The sequence below is a fragment of the Amblyraja radiata genome, chromosome 2, assembly GCF_010909765.2.
Source record: "Amblyraja radiata isolate CabotCenter1 chromosome 2, sAmbRad1.1.pri, whole genome shotgun sequence".
Classification (NCBI taxonomy): Eukaryota; Metazoa; Chordata; class Chondrichthyes; order Rajiformes; family Rajidae; genus Amblyraja; species Amblyraja radiata.
Genome location: NC_045957.1, coordinates 51,944,593 through 51,964,431, shown reverse-complemented (window position 1 = coordinate 51,964,431; position 19,839 = coordinate 51,944,593). Strand labels below are relative to the sequence as shown.

The window sequence follows — 19,839 nt, the reverse complement described above, 5'->3', positions numbered from 1 at the left end:
TCACTGTATGTCATGTTGTTACTAGTGGGCGGAGCACCAAGGCAAATTCCTTGTATGTGAATACTTGGCCAATAAACGTACTTACTTACTTACTTAAACTTACTTACTTATCTTGCCATCACCCTCTACTAACCCTCCTCCCAACTGCCTCATGAGGCAAAGCCTCAGCGCTTACCCTCAACAAAGCACTTCACCTCAAAGACAGCCACCTCACCACAGCTGCTCCCTACATGGCCGCTCCACTCGTGCCTGCCTTCCTTTTATACACCATTAGGAGTAGTTACACCAAGATGTTAACAGCTGTTTTTTTTTAAAATCTTCCACATTACTCCTACTCTCAGCTGCTCACTCGCAAATTACTCTTACCAATTTCTACAGTTGTGCCATAGAAGGCATCTTATCAGGATGCCTCAACTTGGTTTGCCAACTGCCCCGCCCAAGACTGCAAAACAATTAGAGATTTGCGAAAGCAGCCCAGTCCATCAGACAACCAGAATCCCCCATCTTTCCCCATCAACTCCATTTACACTTCATGCTGGTTGAGAAAGCAGCCAATATATTCATGTACTACTCACAAGCTAATCATTAATTCCCTCTTCTCCCGTCTCCCGACAGGCAGGTACAAAAGCTGAAAGGACATGCCACCAGTTCCAGGAAAAATATCTTTCCCTTTGTTATCAGACTCTTGAACAGACCCCTCAAATGCTGAGGATACATTCCCGATCTTCCAAACTACCTTATTAGTTTTTGCATTTTATTAACTGCACTTTCCCCGTAGCTGTAAAGGGCCTGTCCCACGAGCATGCGCCTGCATGCGGCGAGCGCGACCAAACCGGAAGCGGGGGCTGCGCGGAGGTCGAGTGAGTGACGTGAAGTTCGAGCGAAGTCCGCGGGAAGTTCGCGCGTGACGTACGGCGTCAAGATGCTGCGTACGGCGTCGAGGCGGTGCGTAGGAATTTTTGAACACGGTCAATTTTTTGGAGCCCCGCGCAATGTCGGGACCAACTCCGCACAACTCCATACGGCTCCGGCGATCGAAGTGGGACCGACCCCGCGAGGCCGTACAGCTCAAGTGACCACGTTAGGTCGCGCTTGCCGCATGGAATCGCATGCTGATGGGACAGGCCCTTAACGCTGTATTCTGCACTCTGTTTCCTTTCTCTTTTGCATTACTTATTGCACCCACTCATGGTCCAATTGTGCTTATTTATAATATGATTATAAAGATTTTTACTGCATCTAGTTACACGTGCACCAGCTCAAGATAAAGAGATTTTCAGAACGGTTTGAAAATGATTGATCATACCTGATCTTCTGCTCTAACTGTTAGTGCATCTTGTTTCAGCAAATGAGTTACTCTTTTGACATCAAGTTGTAAAAACTCATCTGTTTTATAAACCTCAGTGAAATGCTGATGAATGAATCCATCTGCAGATGTCTTGAGTTCTGGGCAGTCGAGGCACTCTGCCAAAACACTTATTCCTGTGAACAAAGTCAGATACAATCATATAAGTTTACAGCACAGTAGGAAGGCACAGGACATATCAGATATTTCTTCTGCCAGAGATATTCTCAATGTCTCCTATTAGTTTTTCAACCCATTGTAGTTTTAATAACTTTCTATGACGAGGCAGCAAAAATTACACTGTTAGTTAGGTTTGTTACTGCCACGTGTACCGAGCAACAGTGAAAAGTTTATTTTTCTATTTTTCATTTTTCAGACCTTAGAAATGCCAAAGGATAATTCCTCCACGTGGCCCACTGGTGCAGTAATTTTCTAACACCTGAAGGTGTAATCAGATACATTTTTATTGGAGAGACTAGGAGCTGTGGGGGGGGAGGGGGGGGGGGGGGGGGAATATTAAGATACTCGTTACACAAAGCACCAAAAGCATTGGTTTGCAACATCATATCAGAAAATGTAGACACAAAGAACTGCAGTTGCTGGTTACAAATTTGGTGCAAAATCTACTGCATTCAGTGCTCCCAAGGTGGCCACCTTTACATCGTCAAAACCAAATGTAGACTAGACAACCGTTTTGCCGAACACATGCGCTCAGTCCGCCAAGGACTGCTGGATCTCCAGTTTGCTAACCATTTAATTTGCCCATACTGACCTTTCTGTCCTGACCCTCCTCCATTGGCTGCTGAAATGGAATGGCCATATGGAGGAACAGCAATTCATATTCCATTTTGGTAGTTCACAACACAGTTGGGAACATTTTAGGGAACTACCATCAAACACCTCTAATTGTAGGGAACTACCAACAAACACCTTCCCCCATGTAAAACCGAAAAGGAATAATGATAGCAAAATAGAATTGAGATACAGGTCAGCCAAGATCTAAATAAATGACAGCAAAATAAGCTCAGGACTGGTCTGCTCTTGGTCCAACGTAACAACTTTAAATTTAGTTTCCTTCAAGTTACGTCATCCTTTGACTCATCTAAGTTTACAAGTGGCATGGACAATAAATATTCTTATGAGGACAGATGAGGATGTTGATCAATTTTTGCTCGAGAGTAAGGTACACCTTAAAACAATTCAAATCAAAGAATTGGTACATGCACAAAAATAAAAAATCATGTGCAATTTCCAGCAGGGCTACTATATAATATTTGCATGCAATAATCCACGCTTTAATCAGAAGTTGTTAGGTACAAATGTGGTGCATTTTTAAATTTTAAACTAATCACTGGGCCAGCACAGAGACATGCAATAATTAAAATCAAACTACTATCGCTATGAAAGAGATTTGTTTCCAGTATTGTTTGTTTCATTGACGAACTTGTGCAGCACCCTATGGTTTAAAAAAAATCAAAACACTATAACAAAAATTGGAAGATTTCACAGATTGAAAAGCACATCAAAACATCCCGCCGCATCATAAGGCAGCCCCTTAATGTAACATACCAAGGCAATTTGAAGCGTCAATTTGCTCTTTAAGGAATTCAACACACATTTTCTTCACTGGTTCAATCTGATACTGGTTTGCTGCATCCAATAGCGATTGAACATTATTGCTGTTAACAGAGATCCTGTAAAAATTAAAACATAATTTAAAACTGTAAAAGTTGTTTCTTTAAAAGGAAATTTGTCCTTCTTATGAGACTCCTCAGTTGTAATTTTAAAATATAAATCAAATCCTTTCATTGAATACTATAGTCTATTGGAGAGTGGAATCTTCATGGGCATTTTTTTTTTACACTCTTCCACCACTTGGTTGATCCACAAGAACAAGATTCACCAGGGACCTCCCTAAGCATCATGACACCATAGATTTACAGTATTCTCACATTGTGAATAGCAGCCCTGGATCTCTTAAATCCCTCACAGACTCAGCCCCCTACTAAATATGACAAGTGGGCTCCCACTATCATCAGCTTTAATTATAGTAAAATATGTGCATTTGGACCATGCTCTGGCATAAGGAGCAGATTTCACAATCTGCTGTTTAACAAATACATAAAGTATTTTATTACAGTGTAAATTAACGTCACTAACTTCATGTCCCAAGCGATTTCAACATAGAACAAATTAGTCCGAGGGGTAGAATCTCAGTTTATCAGTGAATCGAAAATAAATGGCAACGGTTTTGGCAATTGACTACAAAAATCATTACAGCAAAGCCAATGAGGCCCAACTCAAGATTGGACAACACATCTACCTATGCCCACATGAGCTTTCCCATCGAATTACTTCTACAAAACATGGACAACTATACACGCAGCCATGTCACTAGCAGGGATCAACCCTCCTCAGTTTTACAACATTCAAACTCAAGATCATGAATGAGAAAGATTATGTAAACAATTCCAGTATAAAGAATAACATACCAATAAAACCTTGGATAAATGATACCTTGCCCAAAACTAAAGTAAAGGGATATCAGGTTTAACTTGCTCATAATTTTACACATTCTTTCAACATGAAGACCCAAGGGTACAGGTTTGTAATTTGTCATACAGTGAACTAAACATTGCAGTCACTAGAGACTTGGAAAGCACTTTGAGTTGGAAACTTAAAACAGTAAATGTGATGGAAACAAGGATTCACAATATTTAAAATAATTAAGTAAGAGGTAAAAGGTAACAAACACATACCTGGCAGTGTATGCAAACTCTACCAGTAGTTCAATTATGTCAGGTTCAGCATCTTTGAGTTCTACTTCATAAGACTTGGATTCAAGCATATTTGCTAAGAGTAAAATGAGCAAGACTATTAATAACTGCTTAGTTTAGAGGAAAGTGCAAGCACTATAAATTATCACATGAAAATAAAAAATGATAAAAGCCAACTTACTGGTAAACATTAGACTGAAAAAGTGGCTGGCAGCTGCAAGTACCACCCGGTGAGCTGGGATTTTCCTATCCGACACCACCAGAAGAACGTCACAGAGAATTTTCTGAAGATAAAACACAAGGATTATAACGATGAAATAAGCTATTTTATTCATCCATATCAGTGCTTGTATTTATGTAATGAGTAGCACTAATTCCATCCGCTCACCATGTTCTCATATTTATTTGGTCAATTTTTGGTGTTACCCACAGATAAATGCAGCACCCATCCAAAAAAAAAAAAATCACAGCTACTTGTACTACTATTTTTCTCAACAGCACTTGTGTAAACAGAAAATATTCTTGAACACTCAGCAGCTAAGGTGATTTGGAAAGATACATGTCTTTGAGCAGTAATGTGCAATCGCTAACTTTGAGTTGGAAACAGTCAATTCCTATTCCTGTAAGCAATAATTCACAATATTAAAAAAAGTTTAAATTCATTGTTGTAAATATTGCGAAATCTTGTTTAGTTATGATGTCTAGAGTCATGCTTATCCCATCAACTATTGCCCACCTAAATTATTCCCTGCGATGGTCCCCATTATAAATCAAACACAACATTGTTGACTCTATAGTACACTGTGACTTCAAATCTTTAACACAATGCCACAATTTTTCTACCCTGACCAACAAAGTCATACCTACAATGGTCATCTCCGATTATAACTCAAGCATGTGTCAATGCTTCGGGGAGACTACATTACATCGGGGAGACTAAGCGGAGGTTGGGCGATCGTTTCGCCGAACACCTCCGCTCAGTCCGCAATAACCTACCTGAACTCCCGGTGGCTCAGCACTTCAACTCCCCCTCCCATTCCCAATCCGACCTCTCTGTCCTGGGTCTCCTCCATTGCCAGAGTGAGCAACACCGGAAATTGGAGGAACAGCACCTCATATTCCGCCTGGGTTGCTTGCGTCCGGATGGCATGAACGTTGAATTCTCCCAGTTTTGCTAGCCCTTGCTGTCTCCTCCCCTTCCTTAACCCTCGAGCTGTCTCCTCCCATCCCCCCGCCCTCGGGCTCCTCCTCCTCCCTTTTTCCTTCCTTCTCCCCCCCACCCCCCATCAGTCTGAAGAAGGGTTTCGGCCCGAAACGTCGCCTATTTCCTTCGCTCCATAGATGCTGCTGCACCCGCTGAGTTTCTCCAGCATTTTTGTGTACCATGTGTCAATGGTTCCTTTCCCCAAGAGCACACTTCACGTTAACCAACAAAGCTTTAAGTAAATGGGTTATTACACTGAACCCACAAATTCGATATGTGCCAGCAAAGTACTAGATTACATCTGAATTGTCACTTTTCAGATATTAGCCTTGACTCATTCCAAAAATTCAAGAGATTTAAGAGTTTAATTGTCATATTCACCAGACATGAACTTGAACAATGAAATTCTTACTTGCTGCAGCTTTATAGGCACATTCGATGGAACAACAAAATACTGTAAATTATCAATTATTCTAAGTAAATGTGCCCACGATAGTGCAAAATTCAAAGTATGAAGAGCAACCATGGTAGGGCAAGGTCCATGGTGGCGTGCTAAGGTAGGGTTGCTTAAGAACCTAAAACTTGATGGGAAGAAGCTGTCGTGAATTTGGAGGCAATGGTTCTCAGGCTTCCCGTACCTTCTTCTCGATAGCAGCAGCGCGAAGAGAACGTGGGCAGGGTGATGTGTGTCTTTGATGATATTCAAGATCCCTTTGACGGTGGGATGGCCAATACCCATAATAGACTGCACCATTTTCTGCAGCCTCTTTTGTTCTTGAGCATAAGAATTACTGAACCAGGCTGCGATGCTGCCAGTCGGTATGCTCTCCACTATACATCTGCAGAAGTTCAATAAAGTAGTTGGTGACATGCTGAATCTCCTCAAACGTTTGAGGAAGTAGAGACATTGGTGAGCTTTCTTTGTGATTGCATCCATGTGTTACGTGCAGGATAGATCATCAGAAAGGTGTATGGCCATGAAGTTGAAGCTGTTGACTCTCTCCATCACCGTCCTGCCAATGAAGACAGGTGTATAATCCTTTCCATTCCTTAAAACAACAATACGCCACTTGGTCTTGTTAACACTGAGAGCAACGTTGCTGTTCCGGCACCACTCAATTAAAATATTTGATCTCCCATCTACATTCTTACTTGTTGTTATTCATACTTTGTCCAACGACTGTGGTATTGTCAGTGGATTTAACAATGGCATTGGAGCTGTGTTTAGCTACATAATCATGGATACAGAGACAATAGAGCAGGGAACTATGTGTGCATCCCTGTGGTGTATTTGTGCTGACAGTCAGTAAGATGAAGGTGCTGTTGCCAATTCATACTGAACGAAGTCTGCTGGTGAATAAGCCTTGGATCCAGTTGCATAGGGAGAAGCAGAGACCCAGTTCCTGCGAGTCTGACGATGGATTTGTCAGGGATGAAGATGTTGAATGCGGGGCTGCAGTCGATGAACAGCTTGATGGTCCTATTGCCCAAGTGGTCTAGCAGAGTGGAGAGCCAGCGAGATCGCATCTGTTGTCGATCTGTTGTGGCAAATTGAATTGAAAAGTTGCTAATTCTTTATTTTCAATGTTTCACATCATTGTCATGGATTTATCTATAATGCAGGAAATATTACAGCCAATTTGGCATAAAATCCAAATATCAAGGAAGTAATTGTCAAAATGTTTGGGGGGGTAAATACATTTTGAGGAAATATTAGGAGAATTACCTTCTATTCTTCAAACCCAACATTTTACTTCTAAGGAAAACAATGACACCAGGAAATGTTAACCTCCCCTCTGACCTATCATTATAGATGATGTGCTTTAACTTCAGATCTTCTGACTTCAAGGCAAGAACACAACCACTCAACCAAGGTTGACCTACCTATAGGAAGGTTGCACGGCAGTCGAGGTCACAACCCGTGACCCGTCCTGTTGCCATGCAACGCCAACTGGAGTACACGCGGTGAACTGCAGGTAAGCATTTACTATGGCTGCCAGCAGAGCGGGCCCTTCTTCTGTTCCAGCATCCGGACTCCACGCTGACTGGTTCCACACTCGCGGACCCCGGGCCGTCTATCCCTGCGGCCGGGGATGGGGGGGGCGGAGGAGGTCGGGGGGAGGAGGTGGGAGGTCGTGGGGGGGGGGGGGGAAAGGAGGAGGAGTTCGGGGGTTGGGGGGGGGGGGGGAGGAGGTCGGGGTGTTGGTGCAGTGCGGTCAGTGACTCTGGGTGGGCGGAGGAACCAGACCATCCCCAACACTGCTGCAGCTGACGGAAACGTTGCCGGGTGGTCGGGGATGGGGGGAGGCATGGTCGGGGGGTGCATGGTCGGGGTGGGGCGTGGTCAGGGGTGGAGGGTGGTCATGGGGGGGTCGGGGGGGAGGATCGGAGTGCCGTTGCAGCGCGGCCGGTGACTCTGGGTGGGCGAAGGGACCAGACTGTCCCTAACTCTGACTCCGGGGAGAGACTGCGGGCTGTCCCGAGGGATGCGCTCCTTCGGCCGCTTACACCTTGGTGCTCGGGTTCAGAGCAAAGATACTAGAGCATTTGGTTCAGAGTGCTCAGTCACCCCCCACAATTATTTACAGCGGTTTTTAACAGGTAAGAAAGTACGCGTTTCGTGTGTTAACAGTGTATGCCGAGGCTGCCATGTCCTCCAGCCGGATTGAGCTGCTCCGTGCGTCACGCCCTTTGACCCGATGTATTTATAGTTACATTGCTCCTAGTCAACTGTGCATCCCCACAGCCCCTCCAACTCCCTTCCCAAGAAAGGCTCTTGGAGGCTCCCCATGGATCTTGATCGCTACACACAAATTTGTAATCTTTAAGTTTTGGCCACATTTCGATTATTGAATTTTACTGCACAAAAGTAATTAATAATAAAATTATCACAACAATCATCAACTATTCGTGGTGTCGGCAGAATATGACACTCGACAACCTTTCTATTCTCTCATACTTTAGCCCCATTTGACCCTCCTTAAAAACACTTGCCTGTTTGCGCATGTTATTCATGACACCCATAAAAGTTGCCAGGAGCTTGGCTTCCTCTCTGGCTGCGAATTTCTTCTCACTTTTCTTCTTTATGGAGCCTTTCTCAGTGATCACAGAGGCCATGGCAACATTGAAGTAGGCCAGGCGCCGAGTCGCGTGTAGTGGGGCCGGGCTGGGCTGGGCTGGGCCAGCTGTCACCGGCAACTATTCACAACCGGGAGAGGTTTGTGGAAAGGGGACAATGTTGGGGACAAGGTCAGTCACCAGGCCTCGCCGGCGCTCAGGCCGTGCCCTGCTCTGCGGCCACGGAGCGGGATGGAAACCATCTCATGCAGCAGCAGCAGCAGCAAGTGGAGACTCTCTATCAAGGCGGGGGATGTGCCTCGGTGAAGGGCAAGTTGCCAACGGTATATATATATATATATATATTGTAAACCTTGTGCAGGTTGGCGGCTCCCGCTGCGCGACCGGCGGACAACAACAATCCGCGGCAAGGCGAACCAACCCAGGCTGGGAGGAGAAGCCCTCGCTGGCGCCCTCTCAGGCTGGCACCGGGCGGGCAGGCAGGCAGGCAGGGCTGACCCAGCGCTCCCACTTACACAATCAACCTCTTACATTCCCTTTCTTTGGCCTAAATGTTTGATATAGTTACCCCAAGACTCCCGGGCCAATCGCACAAAGAACGAAAGTACTAAATACTTATAAAAAACCACACTGCAATGAAATTGTTCGCCAGTTAAAAGCATAAATTAACCTACCACCACTAGCAATTGGGCTCAGAAGGCTGAAACAGAAGTGGCTTTTTTAACTGGAGGCAATTTTCTCCATGAGGTCAATCCTCAGATGCACCTGTCAGGATTCTCGCCACCCCCATCTTTTCATCCCCCCACCATCTGCCACCTTCAAATTAATAACCAATTTGAATCAAAACTTGAGTTTCATATTAGCATGTTGCTGTTTAGGGAGTTCTACCTTAAAATACATGTATTTAAAGTTAGGCACAAATAGATTTCAATATACAGAATCTAGTCATCATTTTTCACCACACCAGCCTCTGCATCCAACACATCATTCTCCTACATTTCCGCCATCTCCAATGTGATCCCACCACTCCACAGGTCACACCTTCCCATTTCCACCGCTTTCTGCAGAGACCACTGACTCCGCAACGCCCTGGTTCACATCCCTTCCAATCCACACTACCCCCTTTCTAGGTACTTTTCCCAGCAAACGTAGGAGCTGTAACACCTGTACCTTCACCTCCTTTTCCATCCAGAGACACCAGCAGTCCTTTCAGACAAGTCAGAGCTTTATGTGCACCTCCTCAAATCTCATCTTCTGCAATTGGCTCACTCAATATGGCCTCCTTTACATTGGCGAGACGAGTCAACCATTTTGCCGAACATTTACATTTCGCTGGATCTTTTGTTCGCTAATCATTTTAACCCTCCTTCCCATTCCCAATCTGACCTTTCTGCCCTGGGACTCCTCCATTGCCAGGGTGGGGCCACGCGAAAACTGTCCCAAACAACAGATCAGCACAGATCCCTGCGCACCTCCACTGATCACAGATCTCCAGCCTGAATATTGCCCATCCACCACAACCCTCTGACTTCTATCAGTCAGCAGTTCTGATACGTACGACTAAGTCACTAATCCAATGCATCTTAATCTTCTGGGTCAGTCTGCCATGGGGGATGTTTTCAAATGCCTTATTAAAATCCATGCCCTTCCCTCATTATTCACCTTCATCACCTTCTCAAAAACTCAATTTTCTAGTAACACATGACTTGCTGCATACAAAGTCATGCTGACTTGCTCTAATTAACCCGTTCTTTTCCAAATGTTAGTAAATACTAGCCAGAATACTAAATAATATCACAAGGTCCTGCAGGAGGTTAGTCTGATTCTGTAAGTCAGATCTCCTTCCATCCTGATGCTTGAGCAGCATAAATAATCAAACATTCCCCTACCGCCTTCCACTTCTTATCCGAACCAGTTTCCCAGTGTGAGACACTGCATCTGGGGCACCTGATCAGGTATTCCTTCAAAAGTTCCCACATCTGATTCTATCTTTTTTCCTTTAGAGGTTTCCTGTGTCCCTGTTGCAACTTGCTTTTATTCTATCTTTGAATCTTAGCAGATTTAGCTGCAATACATTCATTTAAATATATATATACTTGAATTTTAAAGTAACAAATGAATGTAGCATTAGAACAAATAGTTTAGAAAACATGTTTATATCCCTTTTATAGGAACAGAACATGTTGGAAACAATCAGTCAGGTAGCATCCGTGGAAAATAAATAGGTCTGGATTGTTGGCTTAAGTCAAGTCAAGTCAAGCTTATTCGTCACATACACATACGAGATGTGCAGTGAAATGAAAAGTGGCAATGCTCGCGGACTTTGTGCAAAAAGACAGACAAACAACCAAACAAACTATAAACACAATCATAAACACACACATATTCTTTTACATATTAAATATTGGAAGGAAAAACGTTCAGTAAAGTTAGTCCCTGGTGAGATTTACAGTCCGAATGGCCTCTGGGAAGAAACTCCTTCTCAACCTCTCCGTTCTCACAGCATGGCAACGGAGGCGTTTGCCAGACCGTAGCAGCTGGAACAGTCCGTTGCATGGGTGGAAGGGGTCTCCCATGATTTTGTTGGCTCTGGAGTTGCACCTCCTGATGTATAGTTCCTGCAGGGGGGCGAGTGAAGTTCCCATAGTGCGTTCGGCCGAACGCACTACTCTCTGCAGAGCCTTCTTGTCCTGGGCAGAGCAATTCCCAAACCAGATGGTAATATTTCCGGACAAGATGCTTTCCACAGCCGCTGGGTAGAAGCACTGGAGGATCCTCGGAGACACTGAATTTCCTCAATTGCCTGAGGTGGTAAAGGCGCTGCCTTGCCTTACTCACGAGTGCTGCGGCGTGTGATGTCCATGTCATATCCTCAGAGATGTGGACTCCCAGATATTTAAAACAGCTCACCCTATCCACAGGATCCCCATTTATCCTCAATGGAGTGTACGTCCTCGGATGATGTGCCCTCCAAAAGTTCACGATCAGCTCCTTCGTTTTTTTGATGTTCAAGAGGAGGCTGTTATCCTGGCACCAGAGTGCTAGATCAGCCACCTCTTCCCGGTAGGCCTTCTCATCGTTATCTGAGATCAGGCCCACCACCACAGTGTCATCAGCAAACTTAATTATTGAGTTGGAGCTGAACCTAGCCACACAGTCATGTGTGTACAGGGAGTACAATAGGGGGCTGAGGACGCAACCCTGGGGCGATCCTGTGCTCAGGGTGAGGGACTTCGATGTATTCCCTCCCATCTTGACTACCTGGGGCCTGGTGGTGAGTGTTTAAACACTTTAAACCAAGGGCAGCAAGCCAAAGTCCTGTGAAGCCACCAGTTTAGAGGAAAGGAGAGAGGCAGAGGTGACCATAATCAAGATGGTTCAAAATGCAACCCTCTCCCAAGAAGTTCATTACCTTCAGCGTCACAAGGAGACGCGACTCAAGTCCAAGTTGCACAAGTTACATCCATTCCTGGATGACCAAGGAATCATCAGGGTGGGAGGCCGCTTAACTCATGCTGCCCTACATCCACATGTGAAGCATCCAGCGGTCCTCCCAAGAGACAGTCACATGTCAACATTACTGGTCAAGCATTATCATGAGAGGGTGCACCATCAGGGCCGAGGGATGACCATAAATGAGCTCCGCTCGAACGGTATATGGATTCTTGGATGCAGCAAAGTAGTAGCATCCCATATTTTCAAGTGCATTAAGTGCAGGAAGTTCCAAAGAGGCATGGAACAACAAAGGATGGCAGACCTCCCGGAAGATCGAATGGAAACAACTTCTCCGTTCACTTACTGCGGGATGGATTGCTTTGGACCATTCCACATCAAAGAAGGAAGGAAAGAGCTAAAGCGTTATGGACTATTACTTACCTGCATGTGTTCCAGAGCAGTACACATTGAAATGCTCGATAGCTTGACCACAGACGCCTTCATTAACGCCCTGCGTTCATTCATCGCCATTCGTGGAATGGTACGGCAAATAAAATGTGATCAAGGGACGAACTTCGTTGGTGCAAGGCGTGAGTTTGTTGAAGCACTGAGAGAGATGGATCAAGAGGAACTCAAGGAGCTGGGATGTGAGTTCATCATGAACACCCCAGCTTCAAGTCACATGGGTGGCGTTTGGGAAAGACAAATCCGCACCATCAGAAGTGTCTTGATGGCTATTCTAGACCAGTCAGCCCAACAACTTGACTGCTCCTCTCTACGAACGTTCCTATACGAAGTCATGGCGGTCGTGAATAGCAGACCTCTAACTACTGATAACCTAAATGATACATCCAGTCCAGAGCCCTTGACACCAAACCACATCCTGACCATGAAGTCTACGATCATATCCCCTCCTCCTGGGAAGTTCGTCAAGGAAGATCTTTACCTTCGCAAGAGATGGCGTCGAGTTCAACTCCTAGCCAACAACTTCTGGTCACGATGGAAAAAAGAGTATCTCTTAAATCTTCAGCACAGACAGAAGTGGACCAAAGACCGGAGAAACGCAAAGGTCAATGACATTGTTCTGCTAAATGATGATGCGACACCACGGAATCAGTGGAAGTTGGCAAGGATCAGTGAAGTTCATCCCGGGAAGGACGGAAGAGTGAGAAGACTCCAGTTGCTGATAGGTGACTCAACTCTCGATGAAAATGGAAAGCGCACCTCCAAACCGGTTCACCTGGAGAGACCCATTCAGAAGATAGTAACACTGGTGGAAGCAGACTGAAGACTCCAGTATCTTACGCTCACCTTAAGTCTATTAGTGGCCCATAGTTAGATAGTATTTTGAAATAATGTTTTATATGCAGTATGTATGTCTCTTTAAGTTGTTCTAAGAAATCACATGTGATTTGGTGGGAGTGTAACTGCCCCACATCGGCAGTTAGTTAAATTCTGAACCTCACGTTTTTTGGTTCCTACCTGTAATAATAGCGTTCCTAAGGGCAGAACTAAATTGCCGACTTAGTTTCTGGGGGGCACAGTTGTTGGCGCACCTTGCAGGGCAGCAAAGAAAAAGGAAGCAACACAAAGGGGATACACCACCAAAATAAGTTAAATGTTAAATAAGCAAGATCATAAAGAAAGACAGAAGCCATGACTAAGAAGAAACCAAGAAATACCTCTTAAGTAGTAATCAGTGGACGAGGTATGTTGTTTATTTGCTTGGTTAGTGTGGTGTTGTCTTGCTGTATGGACGTACATGCATGTATTTTGTAAACTGCATTTTTATTTTGTTTGTTTCCTCGTTTTTGGCTCAGTTCTCACGGGCTGGTTGGAGCCGAAAATAAACCCCGTATTTAACCACAACCTCGGGCCTCGTGTACTACTTGGGAGCTACACCAACCAAATCACTGGAGATGACGTTGCGAGAATATGCCGAGAGAGAGCACCATCTGAAAATGGCCCATCTTGAAGAAGAATATATCATGTGATTGAGAGAAAAAAAAAAAAATGCCAGATGAACAAGTTAGAGCTTTTGCTAAATTTCCATAATGATAATTACTGCAAGGACAAACTTTTTTTGATTGTTGTATTCTATGTAGGTCTGTGGAATTCTCTGCCTCAGAGGGCGGTGGAGGCAGGCTGTCTGGATGCTTTCAAGAAAGATCTAGATAGTCTCTTAAAAATGGTGGAGTCAGGGGATATTGGGAGAAGGCAGGAATGACTGATTGGGGATGATCAGCCATGATCACATTGAATGGCGGTGCTGCTCGAAGGGTCAAATGGCCTACTCCTGCACATATTGTCTATTGTGTATTGTCTATTCATATTTGTTTTCCTTTTCTCATATTGATACATGCATTGGTGCAACACTTTTAAACATCACAGACAAATTATGAGTGATGGACCATTCTCAGTAGGTGCTTTTTTTGCATATTCTCAACTGGTTTCAGCAGCTGAACATCTTCCTTGACTCATGTGTACCTTCTGCTTCATGTTCTTCAGACTTGTAGGATATTTTGCCAACATCAGTAACTGACACAGCATCTTTTTTGTTGTGTGTTAATATGTCTGCATCTTCATCAAACACAATTTTTCATCTGTAAGAAATTGTGGGCCACAAGATCTCTGATGAGGGAAAGGGGTGATGGGTTGGGAGAATGCCTTCTTTTACATGCTTTTCTGAAATACACACCACTCACCTTTTCTTGCGGCTTCATCCTCGTCTTTGTTTTAATCTCTTTTGGTTAGTCTCAGAAAAAGAAGCCTTGCAAGTTGTTCAGGAATCCTCCACGACATGTGATCTTGACCCTATCCCAACTCATTTGTTGAAAAAAAATCCTCAAAGAATTGGTTCCTTTTATAACAATTATGTTATTTATGAATCATTTGAAAGTGGGTGTTTTCCTGACAAGTACTTGCCCAAGGGGTTCCTCAGGGATCTGTGTTAGGCACGTTACTGTTTACTTTGTACATCTCCCCGTTAGAAAGTATAATTAACCCTCTCAATGTGTATAAGATTTACTATGCTGATGATACCCAATTATATATTGCATTTAAACAGTCTGATGCAGATGTTTTATGCCACTGAAGCTGCAGTCCCGGCCGGTTCCAGCAGGAAACGCCGCTCCAATCCCGCTGGTCACACGGAGAGGGCGAAGGTGCGAAGCGTCAGTGATGGCGATGACTGTCGACTTCGAGTTAATTTAATCAAATAAAATAACTTCTGATAATCACTTTTTTGATTTATTATTAATGACAATTAATTATATAAAAAATAATAATTAATGACAATCGATCTCATCAAATCGTTCTGCTCTCCGCAGTGCTTCCAGCTCGTCGGCCATTTTTTCTCTCCGTAGAAGCTTAAACCTTCCTTAAACCTGTCCCCTGCTGAGTCTAAATTTTGCGGCGTTAGACTCTAGTCTAAGGTCAGTCTAAGCTTTGGCGATTAGTAGAAAGACAACTTAGACTTTAGTCTAAATATCAGGGATTTAACCCCGCCGTCGAGTCTAAATTGCAGAGTTAAACCTGCTGTTGGGTTTAAAACAATTAGTAGAATACGGGCCCCTGTGTTTTCTGTCCATACTCATTCACCTGTCCACCTAGTTAACTTCTCCCTTTGATCACTATTCCTATCCCCTCCTACTCCTGGCTCCATCTGCTCACCATCCTCTCCCTATCTCTTGCCCTCTAATCTCTATCGCAAATCACTCCCCCCCCCCTCCCTCGAACTGTGATATACCATCAATTTTTCCTCTTTCCCATAGCAGGGTCTCAACATGAAATGCCAGTTTACACCTTTTGCCTCCACAGATGCTGCTTAACCTGCTGTGTTTTTCCACAGCTCTGTTGTTTTGCTACAGATTCCAGTATCTGTAGACTCTTTGGTCTTCTAATCAAAATATTACTGTACGCATAATAGTTGTTTGTTTCTTTCTTTTCAGAAAACTGTTATTTCATCTGCATGATTCCACTTTAAAAAAAAATCCAACTGTCCAAATAATCTGAAGACCCAAGGAAGAACTGGCAATTAAATTAGGAGGAAATGCCATTGATATTCTATGAATGTCATGTTTAATTTTATTAAAAGAGTATTTTTTGCTTTTTTGGCTTACTATTTTTCCTTTGCTCCATAGAGCTTTCATTTCTTGGTAATGAATCCCTTTAATCTTGGCAGAGGGAGCCCCCTGATGAGTTCACAATCTGCACAACAATTGCAATACCCAACAGAAGGTGAGATTTACCTTGTTAATATTTTTGCTTTATTTCGATTTCATACGATTGGCTTGGCTATTGACTTGTACATATGATCATATAATACAACAATCACCCAGCCAAGGCCACATTTCCATTTTTGATTTTTTGTGTCTATCTTTGATTTTCAATATTTTGCTTTAACTAAATAACTAACAAATAATATGCATTAAGGGACTTTTGGCAGGATATGGATGATGTGCAGGCAGATAAGAGTTGGTCTTGGCACCATGTTCAGCACAGACATTGTGGGCCAAAGGGTCCGTTTCATGTGCTATGTTCTATTAATGCTCTTAAAAAGCAATACTTTATTCTGTCAGTCACATTGGACTCTATTTTAATGTATCCTTAGAAAAGATAATCCCCTCGAGGAGGATCTCCAGCTGAAAAGGCAGAATATCAAAGGTCTGCAGATGTGGGAAATCCTAAATAAAAAACAAAAATTCTGAAAAATAGTGTAAATAAAAACTTAGTACTATTGTTCGAACCTGTTCAAGAGTCAAGAGTGTTTTATTGTCATATACTGCAGATAGAACAATGAAATTCCTACTTGCTGCAGCACAACAGAATATGTAAACATAGTACATAGACGATAGGAAAAAAGTTTAGTGTGTGTATATATACACATATACTCAAAAAACAAACAATTATAGTGCAATAATAATAGTCTGTTGTAGTTCAGAGCTTATTTGTCGTCGTGTTTTATAGCCTGATGGCTGAAGGGAAGAAACTGTTCCTGAACCTGGACGTTACAGTTTTCAGGCTCCTGTACCTTCTCCCCGATGGCAATGGTGAAATGAGTGTGTGGCCAGGATGGTGTGTCTCTGATGACGTTAGCTGCCTTTTTGAGGCCGCGACTCCGATAAATCCCTACAATGGTGGGGAGGTCAGAGGCGGTGAGGCAGTGGTCACAACTTTTTGCAGTCTTTTCCGCTCCTGGACTTTCAAGTTGCAGAACCAGGCCATGATGCAACCAGTCAATATGCTTTCTACTGTACACCTGTAGAAGTTCAGGAGAATCCTCTTTGACATACCAAATCTCCGTAATCTTCTCAGGAAGTAGAGGCGCTGATGTGCTTTCTTTATAATTGCATCAGCGTGCTGGGTCCAGGAAAGATCGTCGGAAATATGAATGCCCAGTTTTTGACTCTCTCCACCATTGATATAATCAGAGTTTGAGGTTTCAATGATCATTGATTCAATCAATGTGCATTAGTATCCAGAAATCACTTTTATAATTTTTTCCAAGAAGTTTCTACGAACTGAAATAGCTCATATAAACATAGAAACATAGAAAATAGGTGCAGGAGTAGGCCATTCAGCCCTTCGAGCCTGCACCGCCATTCGATATGATCATGGCTGATCATCCAACTCAGTATCCCATCCCTGCCTTCTCTCCATACCCCCTGATCCCTTTAGCCACAAGGGCCACATCTAACTCCCTCTTAAATATAGCCAATGAACTGGCCTCAACTACCTTCTGTGGCAGAGAATTCCACAGATTCGCCACTCTCTGTGTAAAAAATGATTTTCTCATCTCGGTCCTAAAAGACTTCCCTCTTATCCTTAAACTGTGACCCCTAGTTCTGGGGTCAACGTCGATCCTTAACAAAATACAAATCTATATCTATATTACTAAAACTCTTTGTTTGTGCCAGCAATGTGTCACTCTGCTCTGCTTTTCCCTATCTTCTTCCAAACGCTAGGCCATAGCCTTCCCATTTTCACATATTCTACTCACATTTTTCCGTCGAAGCGATAAACATCTTCCCATCAAATTCCAAGCTATATTTCCAAAGTTATTCAAGATTTAGTTTTAAAAAAAAGCCAAAACTGCTTTCTCAGAGCGTCCAGTGATGAGGTCCTGGGGCAGGGAATGGGAGTGAGGGGAGGAGGATGAGGGAAATGAGGTGGAGAGATATGGGGTAGGGTCTCTACCCCCCTCCTTCTCTGCCCCTCTCCATCTCTACCCCCATCCCTCTATCCTCCCTCTCTACCCCCTCCCCTCCCTCTCTACCCCCTCCCCTCCCTCTCTACCCCCTCTCTCTCTGCCGCCCCTCCATCTCTACCCCCCCCTCTCTCTCTACCCCCCTCCCTCTATACCACTCTCAACCCCCCTCCCTCTCTATCACCCCTCCCTCGCTACCCCCCTCCCTCTCTACCCCCCTCCCTCTCTAAGGAGTGGTGAGTATTGGGACCTGTGAGTGAGTGGTGCAATATTGCGTTTGGGGACCAGCCCTCCCCTGTGATGCTGCGGGGAGGAAGCAGAGGAGGGTTGGTGGGAGTTGGGGGAGGGAGAATAATGGAGATGGGGAATTGGGAACTGAAGAGGGAGAGTGAGAGGCATTTGCATTGATCTTATATTTTACAAGTTATTGCCATTTTAAACTTTTAAAACGCCAGCCTCTACAGCGCAGTTGGGGGTTATGGGTGAGTGGTGGAATATTGCGTTGGGGACGGGTTGCATTGGGGGACCAGGCCTCCCATGTGACAGGGACCCAACGGGTCCCACTAAGACTAGTAGACAATACAATGCTACTCATTGGTTCTCCACTCATGTTAAGTTGCAAGCATTAGATTTATGGTGGCTTCAAGAGAGTCTGCAATGGAGATGCGAATGGGTATCATGACAATGGAATGTTATTTTGCATATTGCAGATATTTTATTAAGAGTAGAAGTGCAATGGGAGAGTAAACAATGGTGCGATTTTCTTTTCAAAGTTTTGATTTCCATTCAAAATTTAGTTTTAAAGTAGAAAGCTGATCTTGATGTTACATGTACCTTGGGGTGTTAAAGATACAATGTAATTACAAATATTTTCAGTTCATATTTCATCTTGCTACACTTAGAATTAAAGAATTAAGAGATGGCACAAACACTAGTGGATGCCATGTACTGTATTTGTGCTATCTCTAGATTATTTATTTATGCAAGAGGCATTTATTTATATTTTCAGTGTTAAATTTCCAATAAGCAGTACTTCTGAGTTTAATTATGGCTATGAATGTAACAGAATGTTATTATTAAACTCCTGCTTAACATTCACATTGGAAAGTTTGTCATTGGTGTTGGTTCCTGAATGTTTTCTAAAGCAGTTATCTTTGTTTGTTGTGACACAGTAAGTAGGAGATATATTTTGAACCATGTTTGCTCTCTATATTTAATAATAAAGCAGATTGCTTCTCAGGTATGGCACTAAAGGGTGGGAACATTGCTGCTAAGCTAATAAACATAAATAAACTTGATCTGTGTTCTGTGAACACATTCAGTCATCAACACAAGGATTACGTAACTCTATGTAAAACCATAAGACTGCTGAAAGAATGCATTCAGTACACACATTTATAGCTTGTTTTGGAGAAATTAAGGTTCCATACAGGGGGATCCTTTGATACCACCACCAACATTCATAAGGTTTCTCTGAACACTTGTTAGCCATCAAATTGCAAATTGATGTATTTTGGAAGGAACTGCAGAAGAATGGTCTCGACCTGAAACATCATCTATTCCTTTAATCCATAAATGCTGCATGACCTGTTGAGTTACTCCAGCATTTTGTCCAAATTGAAGTATTTTTTGTTCTGAAAAGGATTTATATTGAGCTTATAATTAAATATATATTTTTAGTTTAGTTTAGAGATGCAGCGCGGATAGAGACCCTTTGGCCCACTGAGTCCACGCCGATCAGTGATCCCATACACTAGCACTATCCTACACACAAGGGACAATTTACAATTTT

General features: G+C 43.4%; 1 protein-coding gene across 3 annotated transcripts in view; it reads right to left on the bottom strand.

The window, feature by feature from the left end:
- Positions 1-8,829, bottom strand: part of klhl7 (kelch like family member 7) — a 30,318-nt gene extending 21,489 nt beyond the window's left edge. The window contains exons 1-6 of one of the 3 annotated variants that reach the window (XM_033046320.1): positions 8,321-8,829; positions 5,965-6,864; positions 4,304-4,406; positions 4,105-4,198; positions 2,915-3,039; positions 1,307-1,482 (exon numbers count right to left, since the gene is read on the bottom strand). In XM_033046320.1, coding sequence (XP_032902211.1) covers positions 1,307-1,482; positions 2,915-3,039; positions 4,105-4,198; positions 4,304-4,313 — 405 coding nt within the window. In that variant the 5' untranslated portion in view covers positions 4,314-4,406; positions 5,965-6,864; positions 8,321-8,829. Of the gene's footprint in view, positions 1-1,306; positions 1,483-2,914; positions 3,040-4,104; positions 4,199-4,303; positions 4,407-5,964; positions 6,865-8,320 lie in introns of those variants that run through there. The other 2 variants (XM_033046312.1, XM_033046327.1) reach the window with 2 other exon arrangements.
- Between the last annotated feature and the right edge of the window lie 11,010 nt (positions 8,830-19,839).